The sequence below is a fragment of the Typopeltis vanoorti genome, chromosome 5 (assembly GCF_054136105.1).
Source record: "Typopeltis vanoorti isolate ZY-2024b chromosome 5, IOZ_Tvanoo_1.0, whole genome shotgun sequence".
NCBI lineage: Eukaryota > Metazoa > Arthropoda > Arachnida > Uropygi > Thelyphonidae > Typopeltis > Typopeltis vanoorti.
The window spans coordinates 1665537-1679257 of record NC_143553.1 but is presented as its reverse complement, the minus strand read 5'-3'; the positions used below and the strand labels follow the sequence as shown (position 1 = coordinate 1679257).

The 13721-nt window shown below is 36.8% G+C and overlaps 1 protein-coding gene across 1 annotated transcript in view; it reads left to right on the top strand.

Annotated features, from left to right (window-relative positions):
* The window catches only part of Brr2 (U5 small nuclear ribonucleoprotein l(3)72Ab), a 486889-nt gene that overhangs the window by 768 nt on the left and 472400 nt on the right, over positions 1 to 13721 (top strand). Inside the window, exon 2 of the mRNA XM_090392214.1 lies at positions 8765 to 8928. Within this exon, the coding sequence (XP_090248340.1) occupies positions 8765 to 8928 (164 nt within the window). The remainder of the gene's footprint in view (positions 1 to 8764; positions 8929 to 13721) is intronic.

Sequence of the window (13721 nt, the reverse complement as noted above, 5' to 3'; positions counted from 1 at the left end):
CCAAGTTTCCAGGAGAAAAACCCTGGAAGGAAACTTGGGTTTTTCTCCTAACCTGCTACCCCCATATATGAGGGTATAAATATATACCCTCATATATAAATATAATACAAAATCACTAATATTAAGAAAGCTGCTAAGATCATCAACCTTCAAGATCTTTCAAGAAAGACTTCATTAAGAGAAGAGTGGAGAAGGTGGATTCATGAAGTATTCAGCCTGTTTTGACAGAAGAGAGAACAACAACAAACACAAGAATATTATTGTTGGTGGTAGTAGGCAGTAGATGGCATTGTGTGTTGGTCGTAAATAATGTCTTGGAGGTAGTGTAGTTAGAGGATTAATAGGAGTGATGGTGACTTATGTATGGTGGAGTAGTGTCCTCCTGTGATGGTTCCTTTGAGGTGGTCATGTAATCATAATATTTTAACAGATGTAGGCTAAATACACTGTACAAAGGGCCATTCCTTCAAAGTTGGAAAAATGTGTTCAAGGGAGAAATTTCTCTTGTAATAGTAAACAAATGGAAGCCTGAGTATTGATAAATGATGAATTAAAAATAAATGACAGAAAGCAAGATAGAGGAAACCTCAACAGTGAATCTAGAAATACCAGTAAGGGTGTAATGATGATCATGAGTATATTATTGTAGGTGTTAAACGCGTACCATCTGTGAGAAAGAGTCTGTATGATGTGTAAAATATTCTTAACCGGCCATGGGTTAGTATAGTATCATCAAGGAATAGCAAGAAACAACCTGATGAGAAGATACTTATGAGAGAGAAAATTGGAAGTGCTCCTGCCATATGGGATGCTAGACCTTCCCAAACTTTTCCATGAAAAAGAACTCTTAGTCCATTGAACAAATAATCCATATGTTGATTAATCTTTAATCTGTGTATACAATATTGTGTGTATAAAAATTTCATTTAAGAACTACTGTCAGGTCTATAAACGAAGTATCATCATTCAGGTGTATCACATTAGCAATATTATTATGCAGGTTCTACCAGGGAATCATGGACCATGTCCATTCTGCACCATGCCTAAATACCTATCATATGTTTCTTTGACATATTCATCAAAAAATATACTCACAATGTCCAGCAGTAGCTTATTTCACACATAAGCCATGAGAAGAACTGGATTTAACATACAGTTCTTAGCCATAGTCTTATTCATTTCCCAGGGATTACCATAAGTTTCCTAACCGCTTGCCGTTAGTTGTAAAATCTTATTTGTGTCTGTACTGTATCCCTTCAGTCTGTCCTTGTGCACAATTCCATGGAACACATATCATCTTGGTTACCCTTTTCAACACTCATGATTTCTTCTGAACCCTGGTGACTTGATCTGAGTACTGTAGTCATGCTGTGGTCTTATTAAAGGCTTGCAGAGTGGAATAATGACTTTCTTACTTCCTTCAATTTAGTATTCTCTTCAGCATTGCAGTTAATCAATGTGATGACTTAACCACATTATCTGAAACTAAACACACTTGGCCTCTTGTCTTTTCTTTCAGCAATTGTAAGTTCAAGTTGGTAAGTTCCTTTCTTTTGTCCATCTAACTAATTTGCAATTTTCCTCTCCTTCTCATGTCTACAGTTTTACCTAACATAACTGCCTTTTGCAATGAATCATCTGCTCACATAATAGGGCCAAAGTATATTAACTTCTGTTTAGCAATCATTGCCTCCAAGAAACATCCTGCCTTTATACTCTCTAAAACCTTATCAGTCACTCTTGGGATTCTTAATAGTCTCCTCCATTCCCATAATTCAAATGAATCAATTTGTTTCCTGTGTTCGTAAGTCTAACTTTTGTGGCCTTACATGCACCTCTGTCTCATAATTTTTTTCAGGTTTAGCATTGCTTTTTTTTTTTTTTTTCCCTTGACTAACCTATTAATTTCATTTTCACATTTACCATCATTTCTTATCTGGACCCCAGTAAATCAGAACAACAATCTGTTTTATCTCCCTCTATCATAAATTTATCTAAATTGCCAGAGGCCATCACTTTTGTTTTGTAGATGTTTAAATCAAATTTGGCTTTGTTGCTTTCCCTCTTAACCAATAAAACCAACCACTCTAGATTTTCCATAGTTTCTGCTTTGAGGGTTGTATTATCTGCATATCTTAAATTATTTATTTCTACCACCAGTCTTAATTTCAGCTGGGTCTTTATCTAAGTTAGCCATTCTCATATATACCAATCACAGGAACACCCCATAAAACACTCATTTCTTGTAGAAGAGGGATATCAGATAGGAATATCCTTGAGGTTTCTGATGAGGAGATATGTGTAGAGCTTAAAGATTAGGGAGTGAAAGGTATGAGCTGCATCCTGATATGTAGGGATGGTCACCTGGTTCCAACCAGGAACATCATCCTTATTTTTGATACATCTCAGCCTCCTCCATGAAAGAAATTTATTTCAACTGTATTGTTAGACTCTACATCTCTAATCCACCAAGATGCTTTAAATATCAGAATTATGGACAATCCCAAACTTCCTGTCATGGCTCTGCCACTTGTGCCTGATGTGGTAATATAGAGCATGATTACAAATTTTCTTCTGCAGAGAAAGATAAATGTGTCAACTGTCAGAGAGATAATCCAACTTACTTTTGTGCATTTTAGTATGGACAGATGAAAAAGAAATACAAAAGGTTAAACAAAAAAATATATATATATCTTAATGCAGAAAGGAAGTTAGATACCATTACACCTCTCTTGAGATTCTTTTATACTGAGAAAGTGGCAATTAAGAAACAGCAACTCAAACTCATGTCTATTCCACCATCTGATAATTTCACCATACCTGATTGTGAATGCTTCTCTGTGGATTGTGTCAATTGCATGACCTACAGCCTTACTCCAGATGAGATATTTGCCATGAGATCCTGACCATAAATAATGGCAAGGGTATTACTTAAAGATAATCCACCAGACATCCTCACAGAAAAAAAATTGATATTTCAGTATCCACTGAAAGTAAATTAATCTTACCAAATGATCCTGACACATCAGATGATATATTGAATATTTTTTCATAGCAAGAGATGGACACTAACTGTCCATACTTCCTAAAATCAGTTGATAAATATAAACCTTACAAAGATAAGACCTCAACCTCCTGGAAATCAAACAAGTCTATGAAGCCAAAACTGGGAAATTTTTTACAATGAATTTTACCAGATTTTATGTAGTTTTTTGCCAAAATATGAATGATATCAAGATTTTGCTGCAGAAATACAAACCTTTCTGTTTCTGTCTGCAGGAAACATTTAAAACCCTGTAATGACACTATCTTAAGCATCATTACAGGGTAATTTCACTGTTGTATGCAAGGACAGAATTGGAGATGGCTCTGCTCATTGTAGATTAGTTGTCCTGGTGGGCAGTCATACTCATTTCCATATCTGGCTTAATACTTTCCTTGATGCGGTAGTGATTCGCCTATCCATGGAATTTCTTATTACAGTATGTTCAGTTTATTTACCACCAGATGCTGAGTTAAATGAAATCGGTGTTGTGTCCATTACGGTTGTCTATAAGAAGTATGGGCTCAGGCAATTGCAAGATAAGATTATCAAGACTAAATTAGCTATATACAAGACAGTGTTCAAACCAGTTTTAACTTATCGATCTGAGAGCTGGGTCAGAAGTAAAACACTTGACCAAAGACTAGAGACCGCAGATATGAGAGTCCTGAGAAAGATTAGAGGCGTGAACAGATGGCATCAAATGGCAATATCATATTAAAAACGAGGATATTAGGAAAGAACTTGACATTGTCAGTATCCAGGAATATGTTAGCAGAGCTAATCTCAGGTGGTATGGTTACTTGAACAGAATGGGCGAGGAAAGATTAGCAAAACAAGTGTTCTCTGCCAGGTTGGCAGATAAATGACCCAGAGGAAGACCGAGATATAGGTGGATTGATAAGGTACAAAGTACCTTAGACGATAGAAATATAAGATCTGATAATGTTGGAGTCTTGACAAGTAACAGACTAATTTGGAGGAAAATTGTAGATAGGAACTTAGTAATGATGTAAATTTTTCATGTAGTACTATCATATCCTGTACACCCCTTGAGGGTACATGTCAGGAATTTGATGATGATGATGATTATCAAAATTGATGATGCTAACACAAATGGAAGGGGTTGTATCATTGAACAAATCCTTGAAAATAATGACCTCCCATTATTGAATAACTAAATCACTTAAGGAATTGACAACGTATGTAAGAATATAAATTAAATAACACTTTAATAAATATTTCCGATATTTTGGCAACATGATGTTGCCATCTTCAAAAGGAACTTACAAAAAAGACACTTGCACGTAGGCACTACAACACAGTAACTGAGAATGAAGTGAGGAAGCTATTGTTCTCCTAAAAGTCTTGATAGTGTCCCCCTAGTGGGCTATGTAGGTGTTCTTGGCCATTGGACTGAAGGTCTGCTGATGTAAGCTTCCCAAATTTGGGGCAGTCTCATGCAACCAAATTTGTTGAGGTTTGGAGAGTTTCTTAGGGCTGAGGCTGATTCCATGAATAGGCTTTTGAATTTGAACTTGCTACGGTGTATTATTGTAGCTTTTTTCCACCGTATTTTGTGGAATCCAGAGCATGGTCTGCAAGACCCGAGTGGCTGTACTCGCGAAACCGGATGTAGTCCTTGTGTTCCAAAATTCTGATATTCACCGTCCTACCTGTTTGGCCAAAGTAAGACAGTTTATAGCTGCAAGGGACCTGGTATACGCCAGGTAGGTCTAGGAGAAGTGGTTGGTCTTTAGTGGAGCGGATAAGCAACAGGAGGTTGCGTCATGTTTTTTTTTAAGATTTTGGGAATTTTTTCCAAGGTGCCTCGGATGTAGGGAATGGTGATGGATTTAGAGTAATCCATGTTGTGAAGGGGGGGGGGGTTGTTGTGGTTTGTTGGTTCCAATATTTTTTCGATTTTTTTGGGGAGCAGTAGCCATTGGCTGAGAAAGTGTTGAGGATGTGATTTAGTTCAGTGTTTAGGGCCTTGTCGTTTGAACAGATTAGTTTAGCCCTGTTCTATAGTGTTTTCACCACTCCATATTGTTGTTGGGGGGGGGATTTTCGGACCACAAGGACTACATCCGGTTTCACAAGTACAGCCACTCTGGTCTTGCAGACCATGCTCTGGATACACGTCACAGAATACGGTGGAAGAAAGCTACAATAATACACCATAGCAAGTTCAAATTCGAAAGACTATTCATGGAATCAGCCTCAGCCCTAAGAAACTCTCCAAACCTCAACAAATTTGGTTGCATTAGACTGCCCCAAATTTGGGAGGCTTACATCAGCTGACCTTCAGCCCAGCGGCCAAGAACACCTACATAGCCCACTAGGGTGCACCATCAGGACTTTTAGGAGAACAATAGCTTCCTCACTTCATTCTCAGTTACTGTATTGTAGTGTCTACATGCCTTTTTTGTAAGTTCCTTTTGAAGATGGCAATGTGACATTTTTCTCTCATATTCCTTCCTATCTTGAATAACTACAGCCTTCCCTTTGTCAGCTGTTGTAATAATTAAATTATTCTTCTTCTTCAATGATTTCAAAGCTTTAAATTGAGAGTCAGAAAGTTCAGGATGAGGAGAATTTTAATTATTACAAAAGCTGACAAAGGGAAGGCTGTCGTTATTCCAGATAGGAAGGAATATGAGAGAAAAATGTCTCCATTACTCCACGACTATTCAACTTATAGGCCTCTTACATCGGATCCTTCCAGGAGTCAACTGAAGAGACTTAATTCTCTCATAGATAATGTATCTACATGAGATGAAGATCAAAAGAAAAAACTTAAAACCTTCTTTGGTCATCCAACTAGATTGTATGGTCTTCCGAAAGTTCATAAACCAGGCATTCCGTTGAGGCCAGTTGTAGATTGTATAGGTTGTCCCACTTACAAAATTTTTATCAAATTTACTCACTTCTTCAACTAGAAGAACTGATACTTATATAAAAAATACTTTTTGGATTTCAAAAATAAAATTTCAAATCTTCATTTGGACGTTTCGGATATCATGATCAGTTTAGACGTTGTCTCTTTATTTACAAATGTTCCTTTATCTGAAAGCATTGAATTACTGCAACAGGAATTTCCTTCAGACATTGTAAAAAATATTTGATTTTGTAATACATTCTGGTTATTTTTCCTTTAAAAATAAGTTGTATCAACAAATTGAAGGAACAGCAATGGCAATCCTCTTTCTCCTGCTATCTCCAACTTCTTTATGGAACATTTTGAACAATGTATCTTGATGACATTTTTGCTATATGGAATGGCTCTTTTGATGAACTTCAGCAGTTTAAGTTAAATGCACTTCATCCAAGGATCCAGTTTACTCTAGAAGTAGAATCAAATAAGCAGTTAGCCTTTTTAGATCTTCTAATTCTTTGCCAACCAGATGGTAACCTATATTTCTCAGTCTGTAGAAAGAAGACTCATACAGGCCATTATATCCATGCTGAATCTCATCACCATCCCAGCCAAAAGGCAGGAACTATTAAAACACTGGTTCATCGGGCCCACTCCTTTTGTTCTTCAGGCGATCTTCTTTTACAGAAAGAACTGCAATATATTACTGCTTCCTTTCTATCTAATGGATATAAGAATTCCTTCATCAAAAGAGCTTTGAGTAGTTTTAATATGCCTTCCTCTTCAAATGCAGAAGAAATAATGCGCATTCCTATCCCTTATATACAAGGCATTAGTGAACGTATAGCAAAAGTTTTAAAACAACTGAATAATTTTGTTTTTTTTGAACGTTCTGAAAAATCTCCACCTTTCTCACTTCTCCTAAGGACAAGCTTTCACATCTTAATTTTCCAGGTGTCTACGAGATTCCTTGCTCTTGTGAATTGTCTTATTTCGGACAAACAGGAAGATCTGCCTCTATTCGGCTAGAAGAACACCAGTCTTATATTCAGTACCTTAAAGCTGAACAGTCTGGACTTGCAGAACATGCCATCTTCACTAGACATAGAGTTCATTGGAAAAAGACAAGAGTCCTTCACAATAGTCGTTTCCTCATGGAACGGCTTTATAAAGAAACGTGAAACTTTACTTCACTCTCCAAACTTTAAACAGATCCGATGGTTTACGTCTATCCCCTTTATGGGAGATAGTACTTTATAAATCAGCTAATCTTTTCTAACTTTTTATTGTATATATAATTTTTTTTTTATTAACGTTTTTAGTTATCTTGCATTAGCTACTTAGGTGGTGCTTGGAATTGTCAGTTATTGTTTAATTTGAGCTTAAAATTTACTGAAGATGCCTGTGACACACCGGCGAAAATTATACTATTAAATAATCTTTTTACCTGAGTTTTTCCGTTATTAATTTTATAATAATAATAATTCATTTGCTTCATCGTCTTCGAGAAAGCATTTGACAAAGTCCAACATGCTAAAATGATTGTACTATTAAAAAGATTTGGGTTAGATGGTAAAGACATCAGGATCATTGAAAACTTATATTGGAATCAAAAGGCATCTGTTCAAGTTGATGACATTATTACAGACTTCATTAATATCAAACAAGGAGTAAGGCAAGCATGTGTACTGTCACTTCTTTTAACATATACTCAGAAGCCATATTTCAAAAAAGTCTTGAAAGGAAGGGATTAATGTAAATGGTGAAATCATCAGGTCACCTCATTTAAGGTCCATATCTCCTGACTGACAATATTCAGGATCTTCAAAATCTTCTGGAACTAGTGAATGAAGAGAGTGATAAAATGGGATTAAAAATAATCACCAAAACTAAATTCATGGTCATAAGCAAGAAACCAATTCTTAATTCAGCACTTTCTTTAAATGGAAAACAAATAGAAAGAGTGCAAAGTTTGAATATCTCAGATGCTGGTTAAATGAAGATTGCAATCCAGAAATGGAAATAAAAGTTAGAATTGAAATGGCAAGAAAAAATTTTTCTTGATGAAATCAACACTGTGTAACTGCAGTTTAAATTTAGAGCTTAGAGTATGCATGGTTAAATGCTATGTATGGTCTGTATGGTGCAGAAACTTGGACCTTGAAGACAACATCAATAAAAAGACTTGAAACCTTTGAGATGTGTTTATACAGATGAATGTTAAAAATCCCATGGGCAGCAAAAACGTCCAATCAGGAAGTACTGGAACAAATGGGGAAATCATGTAAACTTTTAGATATCATAAAAAGAAGGAAAACTGCATATCTTGGTCACCTACTTCGTAAAGAAAAATTTCAGACACTTCAGTTGATTATAAAAGGGAAGATAAATGGAAGAAGAGGACAAGAAAGATGAAGAAAATCTTGGCTGGCAGACATCAGAAAGTAAACTGGCATGAACTCTGAGAATCGCTCAAAATTTGCCAAGGTGGTTGCCGACCTCTGATAGGAGATGGCGCTCAAAGAAGAAGTATGTAACATTTTCAGATCACAAAATGTATTGCATTAGAATGTGACATTTATAACATAAATGCACTTATTGTCCACTAACCAACTAAATTCAGTCAGGACTCAACATCCTCATGAGAGAGAGGATTACTGTAATGAGCTCTGTTTGCATATTCCTTCATTTAAATGCATGTACAGGTATGTACTTTCTGAATTCTTTGAACTCTATTTATATGGGCAGAGTAAACAATGATAGTATGCCAGAATTAGAGTTCATCTACTAATGCTCTTCATATCTCTTCTTTTCTCTCTCTTTTTTTCCCCCCATGTATCTAGAATTCCAATCTTGTTTTACAAGCAGATACTCGACTTATTGAACGTCGACCACGAGATGAAGCAACAGGTGAAGTGGTATCACTAGTTGGGAAATTGGAGGGTACCAGAATGGGTGACCGTTATCAGCGCACAAAGCCATATAAGACAGAAGAAAAAAAGCCAAAGTAAGAACTTAGACTTCCATGTTATAATTGTTCAAAATACTAAATTTAAAATTGTACTCAATAATGATCATATAATAATGTGTTCTGATATACAGGGTGTTCGGGATAAATTTGACAGTTTCGTAAGGAAAAAGAAAATCTTCTTTGTATCTATTAAATTTAATGAATTGACAAAAAAACATTACAGGCAGAGTTAATTACAATACTATCAACAAGATTTACTCAAAATAACCACCATTAGCATCGATCACAGCTTCAATTCTGCTTCGGAACCTCGAACAAGCTGATGCTACAGTCTCCCTGGGAAGGGCCGCAAAAACTGTTTTAATTTTATCCATTAACTGGGCTTTTGTATTACTGGAAGTGCGATTGGTGTCTTTTTCAACTGCACCCCATACAAAATAATCCATGGGGTTAAGGTCTGGGGAGTTTGGAGGCCAAACATTTGGACTGGTGAAGTCGTAGAAATTTTCAGACAACCATTTTTGACTTTTCCCAGAGGTGTGGCAAGGGGCCGAATCCTGCTGCCATACATACGGCCTACCATTGGCTACCCTTGTTATCCAGGGCTTGACTACAGTTAGCAACTCCACGAACAAAGCCCGAATTCCAATGCCAGGGTTCTTCAACACCTGTTCCTGCAGATTTGCGAGGAATTCTGCTGTACGAACGCAATCAGATCGTCTGCTAGGGATCTTTCTTCTTGCTACATCCTCGTAGTCACCATTGCAAGTCTCTAGTTCATGCCTGATTGTTTTTACTGTATTCAGGGAGCATTGGGCAGCAGTCGTAATATCCTTATTTTGATGGCGGGCACGAATCATCATGATACAAGTTATTCTCTTCCATGATTCAGGTGGGTTCCAGCTATCCATCCTTTCTGACATCTTGTATATGAATGAAGAAGGGTCCAAACTTTTAAATGAAGAGAAGTGTGTGTTAATACATGTAACTTACGGAAAAATATAATTAATTATAAATATGTCAAATTTATCCCGAACACCCTGTATATATATCTCAAAGCCTGGAAATTGACCTATATTCAACCCATTCCTAAGAAGGGTGACAAATCGCTACCTCCCTATCTCACTCACCTCAGTCCTACCTAAAGTGATGGGGAAAACCATCAATTCTCAACTCCTGCACTACCTTGAAGGCACCCAGCTATTAAGCAACCACCAGTATGGATTCTGTCGCTCGGATCAGCAGGAGATCTACTCTTATATATCACCATATTGGACAAATGTAATGAAGAAATTTGGTGAATTGCAAGTGATTGCACTTTATCTCTAAAGCTATCCCTCTTCTTTCTGTATATCAGTGACCTATTTCAGTCGACCTCCAACCCAATACACAGTTTTGCAGATGACAGCACAATGCATTCCTCCCTTTGACAAACCTTACTGTACACAACTCACTCTACAACTCACTTTAACCTATAGAACATCAACCACCACTATCCTGCAGTACTGACCTCCAAGCCATTGTTACACCTGATATCTTAAGAATGTAGAATTCTCAACTATCATGGTGTAACATGAAGAATAAATAAATTAAAAACCCTGCATAAAAGATAATAGATGAATTAATTAAAAGAAAAAGAAATATTCTTGCATCCAATAAAATATATATAATAAAAAGGTGTTTGTTGAACTAACTAACAAAAAGAAAGAATATATTAATGTTGTAATATGATATAAAAGAGAATATTTAACTAAATAAGACAGAAAAGGATTAGTCATAAGAGATGGTATGTGAGAGGCTAGAGATTAAAATATTAAGTAAGTTCATAGAGAAATTTTGGAAAGGGGATTAAGGTAGAGGCTAGCAAAAGAAAAACAACAGACTATCGCTCAGGGCCGATTCCCAGATTAAGACATCGTTACGGGCTCGCCGACCAAAGGACATTTGGCAGAAAATGCCACCCTAATTGGTCGGTGAAGTAAAATCAAGTAGGGGGCAGAGAAAAGAAGTTATAGAAGGTGCCGTTAAGAGAGCAAGTATAAAAGGGTTGGAGAGCCCCCCCCCACACACACACAGGAGAGTAGGCTTTTAGACCGTTTTGGTTTTTGGTTCTGTTCCAGGAGAGTTCTTCGCGAGCTCCTTTGTATGGGTTTCACGGTGTTTTCCTAAGTGGTGAGATTGGGGTTATATCTCCTCCGTCACAACACGGAAACAAAAGTGAGCGGAATTTCGGTTCCGTATTTCCTAAGTAAGAAGCGAAGAATGCCATATAGTCGAGGAAAAGAAAGCATATTCTTTGTGTTTCAACTTCAGTGACAACCACGAAAAAGGGAAAGCTGTAAAGAAATCGATATCCACATTGCGAGTTGCACAGCTGTTATTTAGACGATTCAAAGTGTGTCCTGAATAATGAAAGATAAAAACCGCGTAGGCAAAGTTCATTTCAAAAGGGAACATATGAGAAGCAGATTATCGAAGTGGTTATACCAGGATACTTCAATCAGAAAAAGATAGAGGCCCATATGGAAAACTCAGGAAAGAAAGGTACTGTAAATTATATCTCGTGTTAACTAAGATTCGTCTGTATTAGTTATCATTATTTTAATACTGAACTGTTGAAGTGACCAAGAAAACAATACTAGGACTTTAGTATCTGACAGAATATATTGGAAGTAAGCGTTAATATAGTGTTAATGTTATATGAGTTATTAAGTGTCCTGAGAATTTTGCATGTCTATTATATTGTATAAGAAAGTTTAAATGTCATAGTTATGTGTTAGTGCAATAAATGGTTTAGTTAAGCTACTTAAGTTTGGATAGTTAAATAGTGTGAATTAACCTTATATGTCCATGTCATATGAAGTTATGTGTTGAATGTGTATGGCGGCATGATCGTAATACCCATTATAGGATCATAGCTTAATTATTTATGGTAAGCTAATGTCAGTTTGTAAATATTTAGTATAGCATTGAATTGAATGATAACTAAAATTTGAATTGTACCATGTTAAGGAATTTAATAAATCTTTTGTCCAATGATAAAACAGTTGTCTGAAATTGCTGTCCAATGCACCACTTGAAAATTACGAACCTAATCACGCGGGAAATTGATGTGTTAAGAAACAAGATAAAGTGTCACGACTGCAACATTGTTTCACTTACAGACATATTTTAGTTCTTTCTCCTTGTTTTTGTATATAATATCTCAAACTAAATATCCCAAAAGGCGTAGTATAATACAAATATTAGGGGTACTAAGGGGAGAAATAACTTAAGTATTAGTAAATTTTTTGGTGATATCTCGAGCATAGATAATAGTAGAACATAGATGAGAGGAAATTATTAGATAGAATAAAAATCATAAATTGGGACACAACACCATCCTCCAATGGGGCTGAGATAACCTCATAAACTTCATTGCTAGTAAAATCCAGTTCTGTCTTATTTCTCACAAAAAAGAACCCTCCCCTCCTAGTATTATTTCTGATAATACTAGGAGGGGAGGGTTCCTGACATTCCTGAAATTTCCTGACAAGATGAGATTTCTCTTCTTGGATTTACCCTGACATCAGGCCTATCCTGGCATAAACACATCACAACCATTGCATTCTCAGCTTCCAAAAAAACTAGGATTTATCTTTCTCTCAAGACATTTCTTCACCTCTAAATGGCTATTCTCTTCTCATCTTCAACCTTCTGGTTCTGTCCACTGCTGGACGAAGGTCTCCCCCATGATTTTCCAGATCACTTGGTTTTCTGTTTCTCCCATCCATCTCACTCCTGCAATTTGTTCCAGTTCATCTCTCCACCTTCTTCTCGGTCTTCCTCTTTGTCTTGCTCCATCCATTTGTCTCCACTCTGTTGTTTTTCTAGTCCATCTCCTGTCACTGCATCTGGCAATATGTCCAGCCCATCTCCACTTAGCCTGTTTAATGTATTTTACAATATCCACGACACCTGTTTGAGATCTTAACCAGATGTTTGTCTTCTTATCTCTTAATGTAAATGGCTATTAACCATATACAAATCAGAAATCCACCCATCTATCAAATACTACTCTCACATTTGGAATGGGGTTCCTAAAAGCTCCCTCAAAATGCTTGTCTCAATACAAAAGATAGCAGTTAGGCTGGTAAAATGACCTATCTTTTATCAATGCACTCTTCTCACTTTCACATAGATGTTTGGTCTCTGCAATTTGTGTATTCTATAGATACATCCATGTCAAATGTTCATCTGAAATAGCATCAATAATTTGCAAGCTGCATGTGCAGCTGCTGCTCAGGAATACAATATACAGGCTTTGAAATCAAATGTAAACAAGTTTCTTGTTTCTCAACCCACTATCCACATACAGTACTAACGTACTATAGGTTGATCAACCAACCTTTCATGTATGGGCTGAACATTCTTCTTCTACAGCTTCTCCCACTTAAGTGGGATCACTGTTTGTTATGAGTCTCCTCCACACCTTCCTGTCTTGGGCTGTCACCACATCCAAGTTCTTCATCTTCAAGTCCTCTTCTACCAGCTCCCTCCATCTCTTCTTTGGCCGCCCACGCTTCTGCCTTCCTTGCACATCCATCTGCATGACCCTTCTTCCCACATATTCGTCCTCCCTCCTCATCACATGACCAAATCATCTCAACCTTGCCTCCTGTATTTTCGCTCCTAAGTTCGTAACTTTTGCTGTTCCCCTGACATAGTCATTTCTCAGATGATCCTTTCTGGTCACACCGCACATCCACCTAAGCATTCTCATGTCTACTACTTCCATCCTACTGATGTTATTTTTCCTCAGGGCCACAGTTTCTATAGCATATGTCATA